This window comes from Moschus berezovskii, chromosome 5 (assembly GCF_049115385.1).
Source record: "Moschus berezovskii isolate FMDL1 chromosome 5, NW_MosBer_1.0, whole genome shotgun sequence".
Lineage (NCBI taxonomy): Eukaryota > Metazoa > Chordata > Mammalia > Artiodactyla > Moschidae > Moschus > Moschus berezovskii.
In genome coordinates, this window is record NC_142464.1 from 99,730,766 (window position 1) to 99,756,733 (window position 25,968).

General features: G+C 39.5%; 1 protein-coding gene across 2 annotated transcripts; it reads left to right on the top strand.

Moving 5' to 3' along the window:
• The first annotated feature begins 21 nt into the window (after positions 1-21).
• On the top strand, positions 22-18,079 carry THAP6 (THAP domain containing 6). Of its 2 annotated transcripts, none has more exons than XM_055434520.2 (5): positions 22-95; positions 998-1,100; positions 2,374-2,581; positions 6,616-6,741; positions 14,873-18,079. In XM_055434520.2, exons 2-5 carry the CDS (start codon positions 1,021-1,023, stop codon positions 15,125-15,127), a joined length of 669 nt encoding a protein of 222 aa, XP_055290495.2. In that variant the 5' UTR covers positions 22-95; positions 998-1,020; the 3' UTR covers positions 15,128-18,079. The 2 variants fall into 2 exon arrangements, with proteins under 2 accessions (XP_055290495.2, XP_055290496.2); XM_055434521.2 differs by lacking the exon at positions 22-95 and adding an exon at positions 130-555.
• Positions 18,080-25,968: the final 7,889 nt, after the last annotated feature.

The following is a 25,968-nucleotide window of genomic DNA, read 5'->3' on the forward strand; positions in this document are numbered from 1 at the left end:
GGCAGCCGGATTTCCGGCGCCCGGGACCCCGGGGCGGAAGCGGAAGGAGGCGCAGTCTCGGTTGTCGTCGTTAGCTGTTGCCTTCACCGCTAACGGTAATAATTCTTAGGTTGCCTCCCCTTTCCCCCCGCCCCATCGCTACCCGCCCACACCCTGGGCGCGGTTCGGGGCACGGAGGACCGCAGCGGCGCGGAGACGTCAGGTGGCCCCTGAGGAAGGGCCGCTCTCCGGCCGCGGCGACACCTGACAGGGCGGCCCCGCCCTCTCCCGGCCGCGGCCGTCGCCTCGAGAAAGGGGCGGAGCTCTTGCCTGGCCTCCCGGCTGGGAGCGAATCCTAGCGCGCGCGCGGCGACGGCCGAGCAACCAGGCGCCCGTCAGCGCCGCGAATGCCTTTTTGTCCCCTTCATTACTTCCTCTTCATTCCTTCAGTAGAATATTAACATTTACTATGTGCCAGTCACCAGCTATGCCATGGGAACGAAAGTGACCAAAAACGGTTCTGGGAACTCAGACTGGTGAAGGAGAAAGAGAGCCCACAGACACCCTGAAATAAATGTAGGTTTACAGCTTGGAGAAGTGCTAGGAAGGGAAAGTGTGTGTTCCCTGAGAGCTAGTACTAGAGGGAATCCGACTTAATCGGGTGTCAAGGAAGGTTTCCCTGAGGCAGCAACGCTTGAGCTGAGAGCTCAGGATGAGCGCTCTAAGGCGTCAGTGTGCCAGGATCTGGTGACAGAGGGGACACGTGCCTGTAAGAAGTGGTGGGCAGGAAATGTTCCCCTCCCCGAAACTGACATAAGGCCTAGCTGAATATGACCTGCCTTGTTAAAGAGCCAAACCCCTAGAAAATTTTATGAGCAGAGCTGCGGGTTTTGAAAGAAAATATTTGCCTTTGGCTTTCTAACCTCATGTAATGTTACGTGGAACGTACTGAGAAAGGTAAATATGTACTCCTTAGCTTTGAAGTTACTTACGCTTCGCCCCCTTAATTTTCTTTCAGTTCTGGTATGAGTTGCTGAAACCATGGTGAAATGTTGCTCGGCCGTTGGATGTGCCTCTCGCTGTTTACCAAATTCCAAGTTAAAAGGACTGACATTTCACGTGTAAGAGTCTGCTGTAGTTAAGCCAAGTACCTTTGACTGTTAAAAGAAGCAAAAGGTCTACTTAAATCTTCAATTTTGCAGCCAGTTGCTCTACCCCTGAGCTATACCCCCTAGATCTTCAATTTTTAACTTTAGTTCTCAACTTCTTTTTTAATAACCTTTTTAGCTGAATTTGAAGTGACAATAATAATTTTACATTTTTATAATTAGTTCAGAAGCTTAACATACCTGCAAAGGTATCACTGACTGATTAACAAAAATATCATCAAACCTTTTTGCTAATATTACTATTTTGCATTTTAACATACCTTCAAAGAAATTGTGTTGTTTACGAGTAGTTTACAATCCAAATCAAGGATCTTTGCTCAAATATATTCTGTCCTTTAGAAATAAATCAAGCTTATGTTTATGTTGATGTTTAAAAATAGATCAAGCTTATGTTACAGAGAAAAAGGTATAAATTACAACTTCAGACCAAGTTTAGCTGTACTGCAGATAAATCAAGATGATCCTAATTTAGTATTTTAGTCATTCTTCTGACAGCATAGGAAAGAAGGAGCAATAAGGTTTAATAATTATTCATTTGTTGAAGTTTTATTTTGTTGCTTTTGTGCCAAGCACTGTGCTATGTGCCAGAGAAAGATCTGCCAGCAATTTTGCTAAGTATAAGGTAATCAAAAATGAACATGTGTACCCCACTTTATTCCAAAAAAGACTTGAACCAGCTTGGAAAATTGGAAAATATATGGCTGTTAACCTCCAGATCTCAAAATCATTCTGATCTCCAAAATTCCAAACTCCACAGGTGTTCTCTGCATTCATTCACCAAGCATTTATTATACCCTTTTTTTGTATTAAATGTTGTACTAAACAACTTTTTGATGCTGATTAGAAGAATGGAACTACAAGTGTCTCTGTTCATCTGGGATAAATTCATCAGATAAGAAAAGGCCCAAGTGATATTCTTCATCATCTATAGATGAAGAAAAACCTTCAGTTGTGAATTTTACTCTAAGGTATTAAATGTCTTTGGAAGCTTTTCTTCTTTATAATATGAGAAAGAATTAAATGAGGGCTATTTGCCTACAGCATGTTTGGTACAAAAATCTGAGTATTAAAACTGAAAGTTATAAAACCATAAATTGCAGTGGTTTCCCAAATATTCCAGTTCCCAAGAGTAATAACAAACCAGTTAAAGAATCGATTTAGGCACAGCCTTTTAATTCAAGTAATATGTGTTTAATTTTAAAATACTTAATGTATTTTTTTCTAGATTCCCCACAGATGAAAACATCAAAAGAAAATGGGTATTAGCAATGAAAAGACTTGATGTGAATGCTGCAGGCATTTGGGAGCCTAAAAAAGGAGATGTGCTGTGTTCAAGACACTTTAAGAAGACAGATTTTGACAGAAGTGCTCCAAATATTAAACTGAAACCTGGAGTCATACCTTCTATTTTTGATTCTGTATCTCGCTTACAGGTTTGTTTATCAGATGCTGCTTACTATCATTACTCACTGTTTATGGACTATTTAAGAACCTTCACCATACTTGCTGTGAGTTTTTACTGTTTGCTTATTGATTTGAAAACCATTCTTTAAGTTTTTTTTTAGATTTGTAAACTGCTGTGTAAGCTTTTATAATGAATAGTAAGTGTTTTACCAGTAGCCCCTCAGAAATGTTAATATCTGTACCTTACTAAGGTTTGGTGAAGCAAACGAGTTAGTATAGCTCAAGATTTGGGTCTAAAAATTGGAGGAATGTTAGAGTTGAACTGAAGTTCCAAGCTGGCAGGGCTCCTCACACTGGAGCAAAAGTCAAGGGCAGAGCCGCAGCAGACACAAAGTATACTTTGAGAGCCACATACATTCACTTAAAGCCTAAGTAGAACTGGAAGGTAGAAAACCAAAAGATGAGAAGGAAAGAAGAGGTCAAAAGAAAAGAAAAGGATTGTTTAAGGAAACTCTAGTTGTATTCTGTGGCTTTTCTCAATGATTTTAGTGCCATAGATGAGATGCTTCACCCTCAGTATCTCTCTTGACTTCGTATACCTGAACGCATACTCACTTTCAGAAACTCTAGAGATTGACTGATTCCAATGTGGAAAATTCAGGAAGAGCCTGTAGTTCCCACACTAATAGGAATGAACCTCTATTGAAAGGTATCTCCTTCCTGACAGCTGGAAACAGAGGAAGTAGTTCAGAAGATGTCTACTCCCATAGGGGTCTTGGTCACATTTGCAGATGTTCGTATCTCAGTACTTGAGTTATAAAGTGGAAACTGACTCCATTTCTTTCATGTTAATAAGTGTACAGTATCTTCTGCAATTTGCTTTAAAGGGTTTGTTTCCTATACCATGGTATCATCCATAATGTTAAGCAGACCTTAAGAAATATGGACATAATAAGTCAAATTAACAATAAATTACTAACTTCCAAAAGTTATTTCCTAATAACAAGGAAATCACAGAATCCAGAAGTAACACTGTTAACACTCTATGTGGATCTTTTCTGTCATTTGTGTATGTTTGTATATAAATACATGTATATTTATATATTCTTACAAAATAGAATTATATTGTATATCCTTTTTATTATTTGCTTTGCTCTTTTTTTAACATTCATCCAGTGCTTACTGTGTGCCAGGCACTAAACTAAGCACTTTACATATATTTTGATTCTTCTAGTTCCCCAAACTACCATAACAGTCAAATAATCTTATTCTCATTTGACCACTTGAGAAAATTTAGACCCAGAAAGCTGGAATACATTCCCCAAGTCACACTGCTGTTAAATGGCAGAGGCTGGATTTAAACCGAGGTATTTTAAGCTCCAAAGTTCACTCTTAACATTATAATATTTTCCATGATGTTAAATATTTTTCTATAACAATGGCTTTTAAATTTAGTCTACCTAAATATTATCCAAGGAGCTTGGCTTAAAATGCAGAATCCTAACCCCCTCTCCCAAAAAATTTGATTCAGCAAGTTTGCTTTGGAGTCTAGGATCTGCATTTTCTAATAGGCACCCTGCGTGATTGTGTTGCAGCTCAATGGATCACATTTTTAAGAGAAACCTATATGGAACATCAATTTTAACTAAACTTAATACTGAAGTCAACATACATATAACAAATGCACACATCATAAGTGTATAGACCAGTGGACTGTCACAAAGTGAATACACTCATGTAACTCCTCTCAGAACAAGATGGAGAAAGTTATCAATGCTCCAGAAGCTACCCTCATGCTCTTTCCCAGTCCCTACACCCTCGAAAGTACCACTACCCTGACTTTTATCACTGTCAGTTATTGTAAATGGAGTCATATAGTACATACTCTGTACTGTGGCTGCTTTCGCTCAACATTTTGTTCTTGTGATTCAGCCACATTCCAGCATGTGGTACTAGTCCATGTATTTTCTTTGCACTATAATATTCTATTGTATTTGTGTTGTTCAGTGCTGTCATGTCTAACTTTATGTGACCTCATGAACTTCAGTGCACCGGGCTTCCCTGTCCTTCACCATTTCCCAGAGTTTGCTCAAACTCATGTCCATTGAGTTGGTGATGCCATCCAGTCATCTCATCTTTTGCTGCTCCCTTCTCCTCTTACCCTCAATCTTTCCCAGCGTCAGGGTCTTTTCCAGTGAGTCAGCTCTTCACATCAAGTAGCCAAAGTATTGAACTTCAGCTTTAGCATCAATACTTCCAATGAATATTCAGGGTTGATTTCCTTTAGGATTGACTAGTTTGATCTCCTTGCAGTCCAAGAGACTCTGAAGAATCTTCTGTAGCACCACAGTTCAGAAACATCAGTTCTTCAGCACATTGTATAAATAAACTATAATTTCTATTCTACTGTTGATGAACATTTGGATTTTCACTTTGGAGCTATTTTGAATGGTGCAACTACAAACATTTTTGTCCATGCCTTTTGATGCACTTAAATGTACACATTTCTACAGAGTATATGTACATTTCTGTTAGAAGTGGAATTGGTGGATCCTAGGATCAGCAGGATCAGCTTGAGTAGATATCACCATAGTTTTCCCAAGTGGTTTTGCCAACTTACACCCCCACCATCAGCTTTTAAGAGTTCCTATGATTCTATATCCTTTCTCATATTTAGTGGTATCATCTTTACAGTACATTTTTAATGACCATATAGTGGTTGATCCAATGTATGGACAATAAATACTGTATGTAATCAGTCTTTACCATTGTATATAGATTATCATCTTTCACTGTTTTAAAAAGCATTACAGTAAATATTATTGTAGCTGAATCTATGTACATATCTTATTTCCCCAAATTAATTTCCTGGAAATAAAATAGCTAGAACAAAAATTACACACATTTTTTAAGTCTTTTGCTTTTGATGCAAACCTTCCAAAAACCCTTCGTAAAGTTTGTCTCAGTCTACTGCCCTACTAATAGTTATACATTAAAGTGTCTGTCCATCCTAATCCTCAGTGTAAGTTGTGTTTTTAACCTTTGCTGAAATTAATAGGCATAGATGGCATCTTATTGTTTTAATTTATCTTTGACTATTAGTGCATTTATGCATTATTTCCTGTGTTCATTAGACATTTTTACTTCTTCTTTTGTGAATAACTTATTCAAGTCTTCTAGTTTTATCTTTTTCTAAGCTGTGGACAGGGAGGCCTGGCGTGCTGCAATTCATGGGGTCACAAAGAGTCGGACATGACTGAGCGACTGAACTGAACTGAAGCTGTTTTGTAACAATAGATATTGAGGATATGAATCATTTAACTATGTTGCAGTTACTTTTTGTTCTTTGTCTTTAGTTCTAATTATGGTATTGGTTTGTTTTGTGTGAAATACATTTTTTTAAGTAGTCCTATATTTTCTCTTGTGCTGTCTGATTTAAGATTTTATAAATATTTCCCATGTATTTTTCTACTACCTCATTGTTTTCATTCTTTCATGAATTTTCATTATGTAGAAATTCATTGTGATTTATTGTACATGAAGAATATAACTATTTTTCATAATTAGTTCATTTTTCATGATTTACAGCCTTTCTCCACTTATTTAGAATGCCATTTTTTATCCTGAAGGCTCTTATCTACATGATCTACTCATATTTTTCTTAGAGAATAGTCTTCTGACCCAAGGCTAGAACCCATATCTCCTGTGCCTCCTGCTTGGCAGGCAGATTCTTTACCACTGAGCCATCTGGGAAGCCAGAAGAATAGTACACTATCTTAAATGTTGTTACCTTGTAGGATATTTTTATTACCTTGTAGGATATATTTTCCCTCATTATCATTCTTTTTTTTTTAAGGAAAGTTCATGTTTCCAGGTAAACTTTAAAGTTATTTTAGGGAAGTTACTTTAAAGTAATCTCAGTGAATTTAAATTTAACTGACTTTTAAAAGCAATTTCCATTTAAAAAAAAATAATTTTACTACAAAAAGTTAAGAAGGTTAAAAATTTACAAAAGGACAGAAATATCTATAGTGATTGATTAACAATTAACTATTCTTAACAGGAGAAAAGAGAAAAGCTTCATTATAGGAAAAACTTCACCCTCAGAGCCCTTCCAGTTACAAACCACAGTCACAAGCTTGTTGATGCTTCCTCGTGTGTTGAAGAATTCCAGTCCCAGTTCATTTTTGTAAGTAAAATTACTTACTGAGCTAAAGTTGATATTTTTAAAATGAACATGCCCTCTCCATTAGGATTAAGCTTTTTAAAATCTTACTGAAAAACTAGGAGTTCAGGTTTTTGAGATTTTTTTTTTAATATGTAATAACCAAAAGTAATATTGCTTCCAAGGGCCACTGTAATTTATATGTACATATTTAATTCAAAGAATGCTTTCACAAAAATATTTCAACCAATCAGTTCAGTTTAGTTCAGTTGCTCAGTTGTTTCTGACTCTTTGTGATCTCATGGACTGCAGCACACCAGTAAGCCTGTCCATCACCAACTCCCAGAACTTGCTAAAACTCATGTCCATCGAGTCAGTGATGCCATCCAACTGTCTCATCCTCTGTCGTCCCCTTCTCCTCCTGCCTTCAGTCTTTGCCAGCATCAGGATCTTTTACAATGAGTCAGTTCTTCGCATCAGATGGCCAAAGTGTTGGAGCTTCAGCTTCAACATCAGTCCTTCCAGTAAATACTCAGGACTGATTTCCTTTAGGGTTGACTGGTTTGATTTCCTTGCAGTCCATGGGACTCTCAAAAGTCTTCTCCAACACCACAGTTCAAAAGCATCAATTCTTCGGTGCTTAGCTTTCTTTATGGTTCAACTCTCATATCCATACATGACTACTGGAAAAACCGTAGCTTTGACTAGACAAACCTTTGCTATCAAAGGTAATGTCAACTAATAAAATACAATAAATAATTCCTCCCTTTAGGTATTGGTATTGTAGGTTCTATGTGGAAATAAATAATTTTAAAAATAGTTATGTCTTTAGGTTTTCTTGAAGGACTATCATACATACACAGTATTGAAGCTTGCATTTATTTAATTGCTTTTTCATGTTAGAATCAGGCCTGGAATCCAGATGTGTTTTACTATCTTAATTACTATAGTTTTACAATAATGCTTAAAATCAGGCAGTGTTTATCAGTGTTAAAACTTCCAACTTTGTTCTTTTTCAAAGTTGTTTTGGATAGTCTTGGTGCTTTGCATTTTTATATGAATTTTAGAATCATTTTCACAAATTTCTATAAAATTCCTGCTGGGAGTTTTGACTGGGATTCTATTGAATCTACAGATCCATTTGGGAAGAATTGACATCTTAATGAGACTATTTTAAGTCTTCCAGCCCATTACTTCATATATTTAAACTTTTAAATTTTCTTAGCGGGGTTTTGTCATTTTCAGTGTACAGTCTTTTGGTCATTTTGTCAGGTTTATCCCTAAGTATTTTGTATGTTTGGATGCTATTATAAATGTTTTTGTTTTAATTACTGTTAGTCTATGGAAATAAATTGACCTTGGTATATGAATTTTGTATCTGTCAAACTTGCCAAACTCACATGTTAATTATCAAAGCTTTTTTGTAAAGGCTGTCAGGTTTTCTACAAAGATAATCATGATGTCTGTCATTAAAAACAATTTTAATTCTTCTTTTCCAATGTAAATACCTTTCATTTCTTTTTCTTGCTTTATTGCACTACCTTGAGCCTCCAAGTGTATGCTGAGTAGAAGTACTGAGAACTGATCTTTATGCTTTGCTCCTGATTTTAGGAGGAAGGCATCAGTCTTGCACCATTGAAGATATTCATATGATGTTAACTGTGGATTTTTCACAATTGCCCTTTATCAGACTGAGGAAGTACCTTTCTATTTTATTCTTTCAGTTTTAGTGAGATATAATTGACATACACCACTGTATAAGTTTAAAGTGTACAGTAATGATTTAATTTACATTCATCATGAAGTGATCATCACAGTTTAGATGAACATCTATCATCTTATATAAGCAAAACTAAGAACTAGAAAAAACTTACAATATGTGAGTTGAAAAATATATTGGAGAGAATTAATGACATGTTTGAAGGCAGGAGGAAAAGGGGATGACAGAGGATGAGATGGTTGGATGGCATCACCAACTCAATGGACATGAGTTTGAGTAAACTTTGGGAGTTGGCGATGGACAGGGAGGCCTGGCATGCTGCAGTCCATGGGGTCTCAGAGAGTTGGACACAACTGAGTGACTGAATTGAACTGAATGGCATGTTAGATATTTCAGAAGAAAAGATTAGTGAAGGTAAAGATATAGCAGTGGGAACTATCCAGAATGGACTACAGAGAGAAAAGGGAATATTTAAAACATGAAAAACATTAATAGAGCATCAGTGAGAAGTGGCACAACTTCAGGCAGCACAATATACATGTAATTAGACTCTCCAAAGGAAAAGGAAGAAAAGTTGAAATAGAAAGGAATATTTGAAGAAATCATGGCCAAAATTTTTCCGGGTTTGATAAAAACTATAAACCCACAGATAAAAACTCAGCAATCCAAAGCACAAGAAACATGAAGAAAACTAAACTAGGCTACATCATAATCATAATCAAATTATTCAAAACCATTGGAAAAGAAAATTCTTATGTATTGATAAATTAACCCCTTTATTGTTAAGAAAAGGCCTTATTTATCCCTTTTTTATCAAAGTAATATTCTTTGCTCTGAAATCTACTTTGTCTGATAGAAATATACCCACCGTAGTTCTCTGTTATTGGTGTTATCCTTGTTGAAACCTTTCAGAGAAGGCAGTGGCACCCCACTCCAGTGTTCTTACCTGGAGAATCCCAGGGACAGTGGAGCCTGGTGGGCTGCTGTCTGTGGGGTCGCACAGAGTCAGACATGACTGAAGCAACTTAGCAGCAGCAGCAGCAGTTGAAAGCTTTAGTTTCAACCTATTTGTGTCTTCTTATTTTTAAGGTGTGTTTTTTCTTGGCGGCGTGTACTTTTGGGTCTTGATTTTTTTAATATAACTTGGTTATTTATAATCACTAATCTTTTCTATATATAATTTCTGTCTTTGGATTATTTAAACTATTATAATAATAATATGATTACCATATTACTTTATATCAAATTATCTAATGGGATATGGTTTGGTTCAAATCTGTCATCATACTTACTTCCTATTCCATTAGTGTTCTCATTTTCTTCTTTTTTTGTCTTCTTTTCAATTAAATTTTTTTATAATTCCATCTTGTCTCCTTTTCTTGATTCATTCACCATAACTGTTAGTTGCTTTTGAATCTTTTATTATCCATTTTTAAATTACCACAGGCTACCTGATAAGTGATATTATTCCACTTAGCGTATAGTATACATATCTTACCATAGTATACTTTTATTTCTCTTCCCCAACCTTTTTGCTACAGCTGTCATACATTTCACTGTACATATGCTATGAACCACACATTACATTGATATTATTTTTGTTTAAGCAGTAAATTATCTTTTAAAAATATTTAAATAATAAGAAAAAAAGGTATATGCTACCCATGTAGTTGCCACTGCAGGACTTTTCATTCCTTTGTGTAAATCCATATTTCCATCTGGTGTCATTCTGCCTGAAGGGCTTAATTTTAATACTCCTTATAGTGCAGCTATGCTGGTGATAAATTCTTTCAACTTTTATAAAATCATTACTTATCATTACTAAATAGTCATTATTTAGTCTGGAAAAATCTGAACAATCATTATTTAATCTTCATTTTTTAAAGATATTGACAAATTCTGGGTTGACAGTTTGGGAGTTTGTTGTTTTTAGTTTTTTTAAGATGTTGCTCCACTTTATTCTCATGTGCATGCTTGCTAATCAAAAATCTACTATCATTCTTATCTTTTTCCTTTGCTAAAAATTTTTCTTTGCTAATGGTTTTAAATAATTTGATTATACCATAGTTTAGCTTTGTTCATGTTTCTTATGCTTGGGATTTATTGTTTCTTTATCTGTGAGTTTATAGTTTTTATCAAAGTAGGAAAAGTTTCGGTCATGATTGCTTCAAATATTTCTTTCTTCCTCAACTTTTCTTTCTTTTCCTTTGGGGAGTCTAATTACACGTATATTGGGCTGTCAGAAGTTGTGCCACCTCTCACTCATGCTCTGTTCATTTTTGTGTTTTTTAAATACTCCCTTGGGAGCAATTGGGGGTAGGAGGAGATGGGGACAACAGAGAATGAGGTGGCTGGATGGCATCACCGACTCGATGGACATGAGTTTGAGTGAACTCCGAGAGTTGGTGATGGACAGGGAGGCCTGGCGTGCTGTGGTTCATGGGGTCACTAAGAGTTGCACACGACTGAGCAACTGAACTGAACTGAACTGAACTTTCTCTCTGTAGTTCATTCTGGATAGTTCCTATTGCTGTATCTTCACCTTCACCAATCTTCTGAAATTTCTAATCTGCCATTCAGTTCAGTTCAGTCGCTCAGTCGTGTCTGACTCTTTGCGACCCCATGAATCACTGCACGCCAGGCCTCCCTGTCTGTCCATCACCAACTCCCAGAGTTCACTCAAACTCATGTCCATCGAGTCAGTGATGCCATCCAGCCATCGCATTCTCTGTCATCCCTGTCTCTTCCCACCCCCAATCCCTCCCAGCATCAGAGTCTTTTCCAGTGAGTCAACTCATAGCATGAGGTGGCCAAAGTATTGGAGTTTCAGCTTTAGCATCAGTCCTTCCAATGAACACCCAGGATTGATCTCTTTAGAATAGACTGGTTGAATCTCCTTGCAGTCCAAGGGACTCTCAAGAGTCTTCTCCAACACCACAGTTCAAAAGCATCAATTCTTCGATGATCAGCTTTCTTCACAGTCCAACTCTCACATCCATACATGACCATGGGAAAAACCATAGCCTTGACTGGACGGACCTTGGTTGGCAAAGTAATGTCTCTGCTTTTTTTTTTTTTTTTTTAATTTTTTTTTTTTTGTAATTAATTTATTTTTTATTGGAGGCAAATTATTTTACAATATTATATTGGTTGGTTTTGCCATACATTGATATGAATTTGCCCCGGGTTTACATAAGTTTCCCCTCCTGAACCCCCCTCCCACCTCCCTCCTCCCTTTATCCTCCCTCTGGGTCATCCCCGCATGCCAGCCCCGAGCATCCTATAACATGCATTGACCCTGAACTAGTGATTCGTTTCACATATGACAACATACGTGTTTCAATGCCATTCTCCCAAATCATGCCAACCTCACCCTCTCCCATAGAGTCCCAAAGACTGTTATATACATCTGTGTCTCTTTTGCTGTCTCGTATACAGGGTTATCATTTGCATCTTTCTAAATTCCATATATATGTGTTAGTATACTGTATTGGTGTTTTTCTTTCTGGCTTACTTCACTCTGTATAATAGGCTCCAGTTTCATCCACCTCATTAGAACTGATTCAAATGTATTCTTTTTAATGGCTGAATAATACTCCATTGTGTATATGTACCAAAGCTTTCTTATCCATTCGTCTGCAGATGGACATCTAGGTTGCTTCCATGTCCTGGCTATTATAAACAGTGCTGCAATGAACATTGGAGTACACGTGTCTCTTTCAATTCTGGTTTCCTCGGTGTGTATGCCCAGGAGTGCGATTGCTGGATCATATGGCAGTTCTATTTCCAATTTTTTGAGGAATCTCCACACTGTTCTCCATAGTGGCTGTACTAGTTTGCATTCCCACCAACAGTGTAAGAGGGTTCCTTTCTCTCCACATCCTCTCCAGCATTTATTGCATGTAGACTTTTGGATAGCAGCCATTCTGACTGGTGTGAAATGGTATCTCATTGTGGTTTCGATTTGCATCTCTCTTCTCTGCTTTTTAATATGCTATCCAGGTTGGTCATAACCTTCCTTCCAAGGAGTAAGCTTCTTTTAATTTCATGGCTGCAATCAGCACCTGCAGTGATTTTGGAGCCCCCAAAAATATAGTCTGACGTGTTTCCACTGTTTCTCCATCTATTTCCCATGAAGTGATGGGACCAGATGCCATAATCTTAGTTTTCTGAATGTTGAGCTTCAAGCCAACCTTTTCACTCTCCTCTTTCACTTTCATCAAGAGGCTTTTGAGTTCCTCTTCACTTTCTGCCATAAGGGTGGTGTCATCTGCATATCTGAGGTTATTGATATTTCTCCCTGAAGTCTTGCTTCCAGCTTGTGCTGCTTCTAGCCCAGCGTTCCTCATGATGTACTCTGCTTATAAGTTAAATAAGCAGGGTGACAATATACAGCCTTGACGTACTCCTTTTCCTATTTGGAACCAGTCTGTTGTTCCATGTCCAGTTCTGACTGTTGCTTCCTGACCTGCATACAGGTTTCTCAAGAGGCAGGTCAGGTGGTCTGGTATTCCCATCTCTTTCAGAATTTTCCACAGTTTATTGTGATCCACACAGTCAGTCTGCCATTAGTTCTCTTTAATATATTTTTCACCTCACACATAGTAATTTTTAAGTCCAGGTGTCCTATTTGATTCTTTTTTCTTTCATGTCTCTGCTTAACTTTCTAATATATGATACAGTTTTAATAATTTCATTAATTTCCTTGTCTTCTGATTCTAACATTTGCTAGTTCTGGGTTGGTTTCTATGGATTGGTTTCTCTGTTATTATGGCTCATATTTTCTGCTGTTTTGCATGCCTGGTAAATTTTGTGTGGTAAATACTGTGGATTTTACTTTACTGGATACTGGATATTTTTGTGTCCTATATGCTTGAGCTTTGTTATGAGGTGTAGTTGTTTGGAAACTATTTGGTCCTTTCAGGTTTTGCTTTTTTTAGGCAGGACCAGAGGCAGGACCAGAGCAGTGCTCAGCCTTGGGCTATTTGTTCTCCACCACTGAGGCAGGACTCTTCTGTGCACTCTTCTCAGTTCCCTATGAATCTGGCCTGGCTGGTGGGAGTAAAATCTGTGAGCTCAGGGTACTCCTGATCTTTTCTGGCCACTCTTTCCTCAGCCTTGAGCAGTTTCCTACACACATACTCTGATCTTATTCAGGGCAATACTTGACAGGGAGCTTCTGAAGATCTCCAGGTTCTCCTCTCTACTATTGATACTTTGTTCTGTAAACTGTAGCCACCTTGGTCTCCCCAAATACTTTGCACTACCTCAACTCTGACTAACCAGCTCTGCCTGGGTTTCCTCTCCTTGCACTGAGGCCTAGAACTCTCTCAAGGCAGTAATTTGGGCAGTCATAAGGCTCATGTCTTTGTTTCCCATCTCTCTGCAACCTCTGCCTTCCTTGCCTGATGTCCTTATGTGCAAAACTTTTTTATACCTTTTGGCTGTGTGTTGAGGTCTTGCTGCATCTTTGTCACCACACACAGGCTTTCTCTAGTTGCAGTGAGCAGGGGCTACTCTTCATTGCAGTGCACTGGCCTCACTGTGGTGGCTTCTCTCTTGTTGCAGAACACAGGCTCTAGGGCACTTGGGCTTCAGTATTTGCAGCATTCAAACTCAATAGTTGCGGCTTGCAGGCCCTAGAATGCAGGCTTGGTGGTTGTGACACATGGGCTTAGTTGCTCCACAGCATGTGAACTCTTCCCAGTCTCCTGCCTTATCAGGCAGATATCCTTTTATCACCAGGGAAGTCCTGGGTTTTTTTAATCAATCCAGTCTCTTATTTCATCTTGGCTGAAAGCAAAGTCATTTTCACTACTTTTAAGTAACAGTTTTTCAAAATTATTTTATGTTTATATGTCAGTGGTGGTTTTCAATGAGAAAAGTATACCCAACAAACATACCATAACCAAAATAAATACTGAGCATTTAAATTATCTCTTTATAAATCCAAGACCAGAGTCCTCTCTAAATCCATAACACCCATCCTGAGGACCTGCTTCAGTGCTTTCCTGTCATCCCTTACAAAGTGAAATATTCATCAAATAAAGCAAGTCAGTTAAAAGGTTAAAAATGTAAGTTTTTTTCATAGATAAAACTTAAACTTAGCAGCCCACACTTAGGGACCAGAACTGTTACGGTCATTGTGAGTGTCATGCTGTTTGTTCATAAGCAGATGCCTACCTCCAGGTGAGAAGTGCCTTCCACCCACAGGATTCTGCCCTCCTTGTGTATGCCTGACCTTAGACAAAGATGGGGTCTCTAGGCACCTGAAATATCCCCGTACTCTCCCTGTGGTCTTTGAACCTCTTAGTATCACCAACTTAAAAATGTTCTCTAAGCATAGTATTTGGAGAAATAACTGAGGCCTAGTTATAACTTTTTTATCTAACTGCTTGTCTGTCTGGTTTACTAACTTGGTGTTTATGTTTTTAGGAACATAGCTACAGTGTGATGGACAGTCCAAAGAAACTTAAGCATAAATTAGATCATTTGATCAGCGAGCTAGAGGATACCAAGAGAAGTCTGCAGAATGTTCTAGACCGAGAAAAACGTTTCCAAAAATCATTGAGGAAGACAATCAGGGAATTCAAGGATGAATGTCTCATCAGTCAAGAAACAGCAAAAAGACTGGAAGCTTTCTGTTGGGACTGGTGTCAGGAGAGCATAGAACAAGACTATATTTCATGAAATAATTTCATGTTATGTTCTACTTAAAATTTGTAAAATTGATATTAGCTTTTATAATTCTCACTTACCATCATTAAATAATGTCCATCATTTAGAATTCCCTTTGGGTCCTCTGCAGCCTGATGCATTAGAGTTATTATCCAAAAGCTTTTTTTAAAAGATAAAGCAAAAATTTTGTGTTATCATGTTTTGGAGTAACTTGTGAAAGTTATGTTTTTATAGTCCTAAACTATATGGGCTTCCTTGCTGGCTCAGAGGTGAAGAATCTACCTGCAGTGTGGGAGACCTGGGTTCAATCCCTAGGTTGGGAAGATCCCCTGGAGAAGGAAATGGCAACCCACTCCAGTATTCTTGCCCAGAAACTTCCATGGACAGAGGAGCCTGGTAGGCTACAGTCCATGGGATCGCTACTAGTTGGACACGACTGAGCGACTTCACTTTCATTTTTCACTTTCACGCATTGGAGAAGGAAATGGCAACCCACTCCAATGTTCTTGCCTGGAGAATCCCAGGGATGGCGGAGCCTGGTGGGCTGCCGTCTATGGTGTCGCATAGAGTCGGACACGACTGAAGCGACCTAGCAGCAGCAGCAGCAGTGCCAGGTCACTATTTTAAAATGTTAAGAGATCAAGAAATTTCCGTAGGACTAAGGAAATGATTTTAGATCAGCTACAGTAAGCTTTAGTAGTCAAAAGTGGACACTTCAGCAGCATCAGAATTTTGGCTTCAAAGGAGTATCTTTGCTTATAACACATGTCCATCTAGAATCCAATTCAAGGTGCTTTTATTATCAATAATACCAAAAGATGTTTTTACAAGGCATCCCATGGTAGTGACCTTGAAAACAACATATGATGCAGATCTTTTGGCTTTTAAGGTTGTTCTGAGCCAAGTTAAGAAGACCCCTGATGAGGTCTTATTTTTTCAATACAGTACATAATTTCTCCTCACTAGGAGCACTTTGATGTAAACCAGCATCACTTTAACAAATTTTTTAAGAGGATCAAAAATCTGATTTTTAAATGGTTACTGACAGTTCTTCTGAACATGTTGTTTCATGACTGTTATTTCATCATAAAGGTATATCTTCAAAATCTGAATGCCGATAGTAACTGGATACTTTTAATGCTATTTTGTATTTTACAGAAAGTAGCATTACTAACTTTTTTAAGGTACAAAATATAGAAACCATTAAAAATAATGATGTGGCTCTTCTAGTTAAAATAGGAATTAGAGGGCTATAATATTTTCCTTTAATTAGGAGACAAGATTACTATCCGAGATTTCATTTAGAGAAATAGATAAGCAACAATTTTAGAATAGCTTCTTACTGAATTTATAGAAGAATAACTTTGTTATTTTCTGACTGATCCAAGAGTCAGAATTTTAAGTTTATCTCCTGATTTCTTAGTAAAAACAACTGAAATGAGTCATAAATACTGTGGGTTAGAATAAAAAGTACTAGCCCCAAAGCAAATTCTACTTTGAAACATGTGTATATACATAAACTCCATTCATGTCTGTGCTATAATAGTTAGAATTTGAATATCAGTTATTTCAATATGTTAACTAGAACTACATTTTGTGTTAAAATGTTCATTATTTTATTTGTGTTATATTAATATCAATAAGGATACGGTCACTTGAATTTTTTATATTCAAGAAATAGATAATGTATGTTATATTTTTATGTAAAATTCCAAACCTTCCCTCTAAATGGGATTTAACCCACATTTGAAAGATTAGCATTATGCTAAGAAATCACTGAGGTGCTATCTTTTTACTACCTTTAAAGTATTCTTTAACTACTCATTATTTATTTGAGTTATTTAATTTTGCATTCATGGTGGACATGCTAATGGAAGTTTGGGTATGATCCTAGGTTTTTAAAGTAGTGGGCAATGGAGAAAAAAGGATAGATCCAAATAGTGTGTGTCCAAATTCTAGATCTCTCCTGGCTGCTTAAATCAAGCCCAGCAGACTTTTCCGAGAGTCAGTTCCCAGTTTCTGCCACTCTCATCACAGTTACTACAGTCACTTTTACTTCCGGTGTTCCGTGTTCACAGTGAACTAAGATTTTGTCTTCTTTTTCATTGATCTTAGTGTAATTGAGAAAGAGTGAGCTGTGGGCAAAGTATTGGTATCGTCAAGAATCCAGAGCTGCCCATTTGCCCTTATGGAGAAAGGATTACCAGTAGAAATGTGACTTAAGAAGTAGAGTTCTCCCCACCTACCATCCAGGCAAATGCCTGAATGTGTACAAACCTCAGTTCCCTATAGCTCAGATGTAAAGACTCTGCCTTCAATGCAGGAGACCTGGGTTTGATCCCTGGGTCAGGAAGATCCCCTGGAGAAGGAAATGGCAACCCACTCCAGTATCCTTGCCCAGAGAATCCCATGGACAGAGGAGACTGGTGAGCTATAGTCCATGATATTGCAAAGAGTCAGACACAGATGAGCAACTCACACACACACACACACACACACACACACTGTTCCCAGAGATTCCAGCTTAGCCTCAGGACGAGCCGTCCTGTGCAAAACAGAACCAGGCACCCCTCACCCCCATCCAGAGGATACTTAAGCAGCCAAGGTCAACCTAAAGGTTTCACTTTGCTTTCAAGCTTACAATAGCCTCTGGATCCTGGAGCAAACCATTACACCAGTTCAACCTCAGCACCAAATCAGGTACAATGGACTTGATAACAGTGTTTTTCTGATATCAAGTCAAACGTCTGGAAATAGACTTTGGTTGCTAAAAGATAATCACAATTATACCATTGTCATTAATTTAAGAAAAGATGAAACTATTAATATTTATATTTAATCTTAATAAAAAGATAAAAGAAATAATTGAGGGTAAAGAATCCATTATGTATTTGAAAAATAAAATATTTTTTCTAGTAATGTGCTCTCTGTGGTTTTAATACATTCAATTGTTCAATAAAATGAGCAGAGAAAAATCAAGAGTATGTATAAAGTGGTTTTCCTTTAATTTCGCCTGCATCTTTCCCTCCACCAATAGCTCGGCTGTCTTTTACAGTCTGTTAGATTAGGTAACCCAGGCAGCAGACCTGCTTCCACCACAGTATGCATCTGCCATAGACCCCTTTCAGCCTCACTCAAAACTGGCAGCCTTCATGTCACCAATAAATAGGAAAGGGCAGTATCCTTAGATTTGAAATGTGCTGCCATCAGAACCTAGAGATGCTCATTAAGCATCGTGCTTCCTTATTCATAGTGGGGGGCTTCCCTGATGGCTCAGATGGTAAAGCGTCTGCCTACAATGCAGGAGACCTGGATTCAATCACTGGGTTGGGAAGATCTCCTGGAGAAGGAAAAGGCAACCCATGCCAGTATTCTTGCCTGGAAAATCCCGTGGATGGGAAAATAAGCCTTCCTCAGTGATCAATGCAAAGAAATAGAGGAAAACAACAGAATTGGAAAGACAAGAGATCTCTTCAAGAAAATTAGAGATACCAAGGGAACATTTCATGCAAAGATGGGCTCGATAAAGGACAGAAATGGTATGGACCAACAAGCAGAAGATATTAAGAAGAGGTGGCAAGAATACACAGAAGAACTGTACAAAAAAGATCTTCATGATCAAGATAATCACGATGGTGTGATCACTCACCTAGAGCCAGACATCTTGGAATGTGAAGTCAAGTGGGCCTTAGAAAGCATCACTAGGAACAAAGCTAGTGGAGGTGATGGAATTCCAGTTGAGCTATTTCAAAACCTGAAAGATGATGCTGTGAAAGTGCTACACTCAATATGCCAGCAAATTTGGAAAACTCAGCAGTGGCCACAGGACTGGAAAAGGTCAGTCTTCATTCCAATCCCAAAGAAAGGCAATGCCAAAGAAAGCTCAAACTACCTCACAACTGCACTCATCTCACATGCTAGTAAAGTCATGCTCAAAATTCTCCAAGCCAGGCTTCAGCAATACGTGAATCATGAACTTCCAGATGTTCAAGGTGATTTTAGAAAAGGCAGAGGCACCAAAGATCAAATTGCCAACATCCACTGGATCATGGAAAAAGCAAGAGAGTTCCAGAAAAACATGTTTCTGCTTTATTGACTATGCCAAAGCCTTTGACTGTGTGGATCACAATAAACCATGGAAAATTCTGAAAGAGATGGGAATACCAGACCACCTGACCTGCCTCTTGAGAAACCTGTATGCAACAGTTAGAACTGGACATGGAACAACAGACTGGTTCCAAATAGGAAAAGCAGTATGTCAAGGTTGTATATTGTCACCCTGCTTATTTAACTTATAAGCAGAGTACATCATGAGAAACGTTGGGCTGGAAGAAGCACAAGCTGGAATCAAGATTGCTGGGAGAAATATCAATAACCTCAGATATGCAGATGACACCACCCTTATGGCAGAAAGTGAAGAGGAACTCAAAAGCCTCTTGATGAAAGTGAAAGAGGAGAGTGAAAAAGTTGGCTTGAAGCTCAACATTCAGAAAACTAAGATCATGGCATCTGGTCCCATCACTTCATGGGAAATGGAGAAACAGTGGAAACAGTGTCAGACTTTATTTTTTTGGGCTCCAAAATCACTGCAGATGCTGATTGCAGCCATGAAATTAAAAGACGCTTACTCCTTGTAAGGAAAGTTATGACCAACCTAGACAGCATATTAAAAAGCAGAGACATTACTTTGCCAACCAAAGTCCATCTAGTCAAGGCTATGGTTTTTCCCATGGTCATGTATGGATGTGAGAGTTGGACTGTGAAGAAAGCTGATCGCCAAAGAATTGATGCTTTTGAACTGTGGTGTTGGAGAAGACTCTTGAGAGTCCCTTGGACTGCAAGGAGATCCAACCAGTCCATTCTAAAGAGATCAATCCTGGGTGTTCATTGGAAGGACTGATGCTAAAGATGAAACTCCAACACTTGGCCACCTCATGCGAAGAGTTGACTCACTGGAAAAGACCCTGATGCTGGGAGGGATTGGGGGCAGGAGAAGGGGACAACAGAGAATGAGATGGCTGGATGGCATCACCGACTCAATGGACATGAGTTTGAGTGAACTCCGGGAGTTGGTGATGGACAGGGAGGCCTGGCGTTCTGTGATTCACAGGGTCGCAAAGAGTCAGACACGACTGAGCGACTTCACTTCACTTCCCTAGTGGCTCAACTCATAAGGAATCCACCTGCAATGCGGGAGACCTGGGTTCAATCCTGGGTTGGGAAGATCTGGAAAAGGAAACAGCTAGTATTCTTCCCTGGAGAATCCCATGGACAGAGGAGCCTGGCAGGCTACAGTCCATGGGGTCACAGAGTCAGACAAGACTGAGCAACTTTCACATTCACATTTCACATTCATAGTGGGAGATAGCAGTTGTACTACTAATTTGTCTTTTATTCAAAGAGGATGGTCTAGCGTGCCCCTGGTCACTGGACTTCCCCCGCCTCAAATTTTCCTGGTGTAGTTGAGTTCAATCGCTAAATCGTGTCTGACTCTTTGCGACCCCATGGACTGCAGCCTGCCAGGCTTCCCTGTCCATCACCAACTTCCAGAGCTTGCTCAAACTCATGTCCATCGAGTCAGTGATGCCATCTAACCATCTCATTCTTGGTCATCCCCTTCTCCTCCCGCCTTCAATCTTTCCCAGCATCAGGGCCTTTTCCAATGAGTCAGTTCTTAGCATCAGGTGGCCAAAGTATTGGAGCTTCAGCTTCAGCATCAGTCTTTCCAATGAATATCCAGGACTGATTTCCTTTAGGATCGACTGGTTTGATATCCTTGCAGTCCAAGGGACTCAAGAGTCTTCTCCAACACCACAGTTCAAAAACATCAATTCTTTGGCACTCAGCTTTCTTTATGGTCCAACTCTCACATCCATACATGACTACTGAAAAAATCATAGCTTTGTCTGTACTGGCCTTTGTCAGTAAAGTAATGTCTCTGCTTTTTAATATGCTGCGTAGGCTGGTCATAGCTTTCCTTCCAAGAAGCAAGAGTCTTTTAATTTCATGGCTGCAGTCACCATCTGCAGTGATTTTGGAGCCCTCAAAAATAAAGTCTCTCACTGTTTCCACTTTTTCCCCATCTATTGGCCACGAAGTGATGGGACCAGATGCCATGATCTTAGTTTTCTGAATGTTGAGTTTTAAGCCAGCTTTTTCACTCTCCTCTTTCAAGAGGCTGTTTAGTTCCCCTTCACTTTCTGCCATAGGGTGGTATCACCTGCATATCTGAGGTTGATATTTCTCCTGGCAATGTTGATTCCAGCTTGTGCTATCCAGCCCGACATTTTCTCTTGGCAATGTTGATTCCAGGTTGTACTTCATCCAGCCCAGCATTTCACATGATGTACTCTGATGCTGGGAAAGGTTGGGGCGGGGGAAGAAGGGGACGACCGAGAATGAGATGGCTGGATGGCATTACCGACTCTGTGGACATGAGTTTGAGTGAACTCCGGGAGTTGGTGATGGACAGGGAGGCCTGGCGTGCTGTGATTCATGGGGTCGCGGAGAGTCAGACACGACTGAGCGACTGAACTGAACTGAACTGAACTCTGCATATAAGTTAAATAAACAGGGTGACAGTATACAGTTTTGATGTACTCTTTTCCCAGTTTGGAGCCAGTCCATTGTTAAATGTCCAGGTCTAACTGTTGCTTCTTGACTTGCATACAGGTTTCACAGGAGGTAGGTAAGGTGGTCTGGTATTCCCATCTCTTTAAGAATTTTCCACAATTTGTCATGATCCACACAGTCAAAGGCTTTGGCGTAGTCAATAACGCAGAAGTAGACATTTTCTGGTGTGGTAGACCCCTGAATTTCATGAGTTTCATTTCACCCTCTAGAGCATACTTTACTTTACTGAGGCTTCATATTTACTAGACACAGCTTGTTCATCCCATTTGATTAACATAATCTATCAATAAAGTGATTTTCTACAGAATGTCTACATGGTCTAGGTCTCTTTCAATTATAACAGAAGCAAGAGAGTTATAACCTAGGCTGTTAATGTTGCTTTTCATTAGTTCCATGTTAATATGATCTGTTTTCTGATCCTGTTTTGTTTTTTTGTTTTGTTTTTTTCAGTAGGGATGGTAAAGCAGGCACCCAGCTGATCACTGGGTCACCTACCATGGGCGCAGAGCCATGTTAATCGACTCTAGCAAGATGTCACAGCTGGTACTCAGCCATTGTCAGGGCTACTTTTTGGTTGAATTTGCTTTAGTCCTCTGCCATCCTGCAGCCTCTGTCTAAATTTTGCAGGAGCCAGAGTGGTGAATTAAATGGAGATAAGATGGGAGCCACTCTTCCTACATCCTGTAAGATCTGTAAAGGTTTTACTAACCCCACCCACGAAGCAGAAGCTAAGGGGTCTGAAAAAGGGGATTAACATAGCAGGTCTGAGACTGCTACCCTTAGACAGGCCTGATTGTAGAATTGACTCTTGGCTAGCATCTGGGAATTTGGATTTCAGGAGGATTTCCATCATCCCCTAACTGATAAGAGGGCCTCTCTGTGCCTTAACAGTTTATAGACACAATGTGGTTTATGAAGAACACCTGCTTTCCTTCTGGGAGTCTGGAATTTGACAATGTTCTAGGCAAAGAGTGCCTATATAACAAGCCTCCAGTAAACCTTATACACTGAATCTTTCATGAGCTTCCCTAGTAGACAGAGTTTCATACATGTTGTCACAATTCCATGCTACACTGAAATGATTATTGGAGGCTTACACCTGATTACCTCCAGACTTTGCCTCCTCAAACTTCATTTCACCACACTTCTAACACTCAGGAGAAACAACAATGCCCATGTTCCCACATCCCTTACCTTCCTCCCAGCTGTACTTCCAATCACAGAAGTATACCCGATGCAAAGCAGGAGTTGGAAGAGATGAAATTGGCAGAAGAAAACACTGGATCAGGACCAGGGAACCCAGGAGCAGCAGCCAGATACAACCATAGTAAGAACCGCATGGGGGTCCATAACGAGTATCAGTAGCAGCAGTTTAAGAGGAAGTGCTGAGAACTTAGCACAATCAACAATTTCACACATATTTTTCAGGTTTCAGGAACTGAATGCCAGAATATACGGTAGGCACTAGATAGCCAACAGAGAAAAGACCAGTTCTGTCCTCAAGGTTGGAGACTAGTAAGAAGTTCCAAAAGCAATAATCTGAGAATGCCAAGGAGTGCATTTCAGGAGAATGGGCTTCCTGGCGCCTTTCTCCTCACTGTGCACTGCTTTATTATTAATAGTAGATGCACGAGTGCAATAGAATTCATACCACAACGTCTTAAAGTTTCAGTGTTTGAGTCTCACTCTCCTTCATTTACTATTTACTTCAGCTGGTGGCTCAGCTGCTAAAGAATCTGCCTGCAACACAGGAGACCTGGGTTGGATCCCTGGGTTGGGAAGATCCCCTGGAGAATAGAACGTCTACCCACTCCTATATTCTGGCCTGGTGAATCCCATGGACTGTGTAGTCCATGGGGTCGCAAAGAGTCAGACATGACTGAGTGACTTTCACTTTGACTTTTTAGGCACATAAAGAAATTTATAGACTAGCAAATTTACCATCATAACCCACTGAGTGTGCTGCTTTCAAAGCCCCATACAGTATTGTGAGGGATGCAAAGATGACAAGGTGAAGTCATACGCAGCCTACAGGGATGCACACGTGTATGACACAAACAGAAGTAAGCAAAGTCACAGGACCGTGGCAATTAAAGTAGGTGACTATGAAATGTATGGAGCCTCCAAGCTCCAAAATGGAACTCAAATGTGTCAATTTAGACACTTTTAAACTTCTGTCACAGGACAGGGACTCTGTTAGCAGCCTCCTCAGATGTAAGAGTAGGAGACCAAACCACCTGGGGAGAATCAGAGAGACCCAGGTTCAAGTCTCAAGCCTGCCAGTTTACAACATATGGGACCTGGGCCAAGTTACTGAACCTCTATCAGTATTTACAAAGTAGACAATATACCTTCCTCACCCTGTTGATGAGAATTATAGTTAACTAGTTGTAAAACATAGATCATACAATGAGCTTTCCATGCATTGTTTTTCTTTCTTTAAATCCTATGGCAGGATAATGGGGAAAGGAGATAAGAACAGGAAGAAGGGCAGAGCACAAGAGGGGAGAAAGGCTCTTGATCGGGAGTAAGAGTAGTACAAGCAGCAGTGGCCAGGTGATTTACTTGTGCCTTAAACAAACCTTCCCTCTCTGTGGCAGCTCAAGGACGAGCAAGGAACATCGTCCCACTGAAAGTAAAGAAAATCTCATTTAATCACATCCTCCCATGTCAACTCTGAAAAATCACTTAATCCATCTTAGATATGTCTCATTCATTAATTCATCTATTTCATAAAGCACTTGAGACAGTGCTACTCATCACGTGGTCAGAGACCAGTGTCCAGGTAAAGGAGTTCACATAAGAAAAGAAGTCAACTACATCGTCAAGCCCACTATTTAGTCAACACATTTTCATAGTGAGATTTTCTCCATGAATAAAGCAATGTGTTTTTAGGATATATTTGTTTATTTTTTGATCAGAGCATGTGAGATCTTTGTTCCCCAACCAGGGATTGATCCATACCCCTTGCATTGGGAGCATGGAGTCTTAACCCCTGGACCACCAGGGAAGTCCCACAAACTACGTGTTGATCTACATTCTAGGACAAGCACCTCATCTCACTCTGAACTGGCTACTTTGAGTTAGCACTGTCTCACAGTATCCGGTCACTTACTAAATAGATACTTTGAACTTAAGCTTGGCTCCATGATTTGTGGTCAGTTGACAGCCGAGGAGTCCCCAACAGATTTGTGTCAGATAATAAATTTCCCAAATCCTTGTGGTAGACCTTGTGCTGTGGAAAAAAAAAAAAATACATAAGATCACATCTGCCTCAGCAAATCTAGGTCTCATGCTTTTTAAAATGGATATGTTTTATTAAACAGAGATAGTGAAGCATCCTCTGTTAGTGCAGGACACTAACCAAATACTGGAGATGAGCACCTTGTGGAGACAGGCACCAGCTGCAGACTTGCCAGCAAAGTGTACTCAACGTACAATTTAATTAGACGTAAAGGGTCAGTCAATCAGTCAGTTCAGTCGCTCAGTCGTGTCCGACTCTTTGCGACCCCATGAATCACAGCACGCCAGGCCTCCCTGTCCATCACCAACTCCCGGAGTTCACTCAAACTCATGTCCATCAAGTTGGTGATGCCATCCAGCCATCTCATTCTCTGTTGTCCCCTTCTCCTCCTGCCCCCAGTCCCTCCCAGCATGAGAATCTTTTCCAGTGTGTCAACTCTTCACATGAGCTGGCCCAAGTATTGGAGTTTCATCTTTAGCATCAGTCCTTCCAATGAACACCCAGGACTGATCTTTAGAATGGACTGGTTGGATCTCCTTGCAGTCCAAGGGACTCTCAAGAGTCTTCTCCAACACCACAGTTCAAAAGCATCAATTCTTCGGCAATCAGCCCTCTTCACACCAGTGCTTATAAAAGAGGTAGGCTTTATGATGGTACAAAGTGTTGCCAGCCTACACAGATGAAGGGAACTACCTCTGAAATCCTGAGCATTTTAAAAAAATGCTTTGGCTGCCACTCTCTCTCTGACACTTGTGGGTAGGTCTTAAGAGTAGGGAATTCCTTATTGAGATGTACGTTTCACCTTTCTGTGGCCTTCACCATTATCTGGGTATATCCTTGTTGAAAGGATACGAAATGACTTTAGCCAGCAATAAAATGTGGCTATCCAAAGAATCCAGCCCACAAAGTGCCATAGGGACCAGAAAACTAGAATGAAATGAAGATGTATTCTCCAATTTAAATCTAAAAGCAATTT

Excerpts from the sequence above, each read along its gene's own strand:
- THAP6 (XM_055434520.2), top strand. The coding sequence starts at position 1,021 with ATGGTGAAATGTTGCTCGGCCGTTGGATGTGCCTCTCGCTGTTTACCA. Across the intron at positions 2,582-6,615 it reads ATTCTGTATCTCGCTTACAG|GAGAAAAGAGAAAAGCTTCA; the intron begins GTTTGTTTATCA and ends TATTCTTAACAG. Across the intron at positions 6,742-14,872 it reads TCCAGTCCCAGTTCATTTTT|GAACATAGCTACAGTGTGAT; the intron begins GTAAGTAAAATT and ends TTATGTTTTTAG.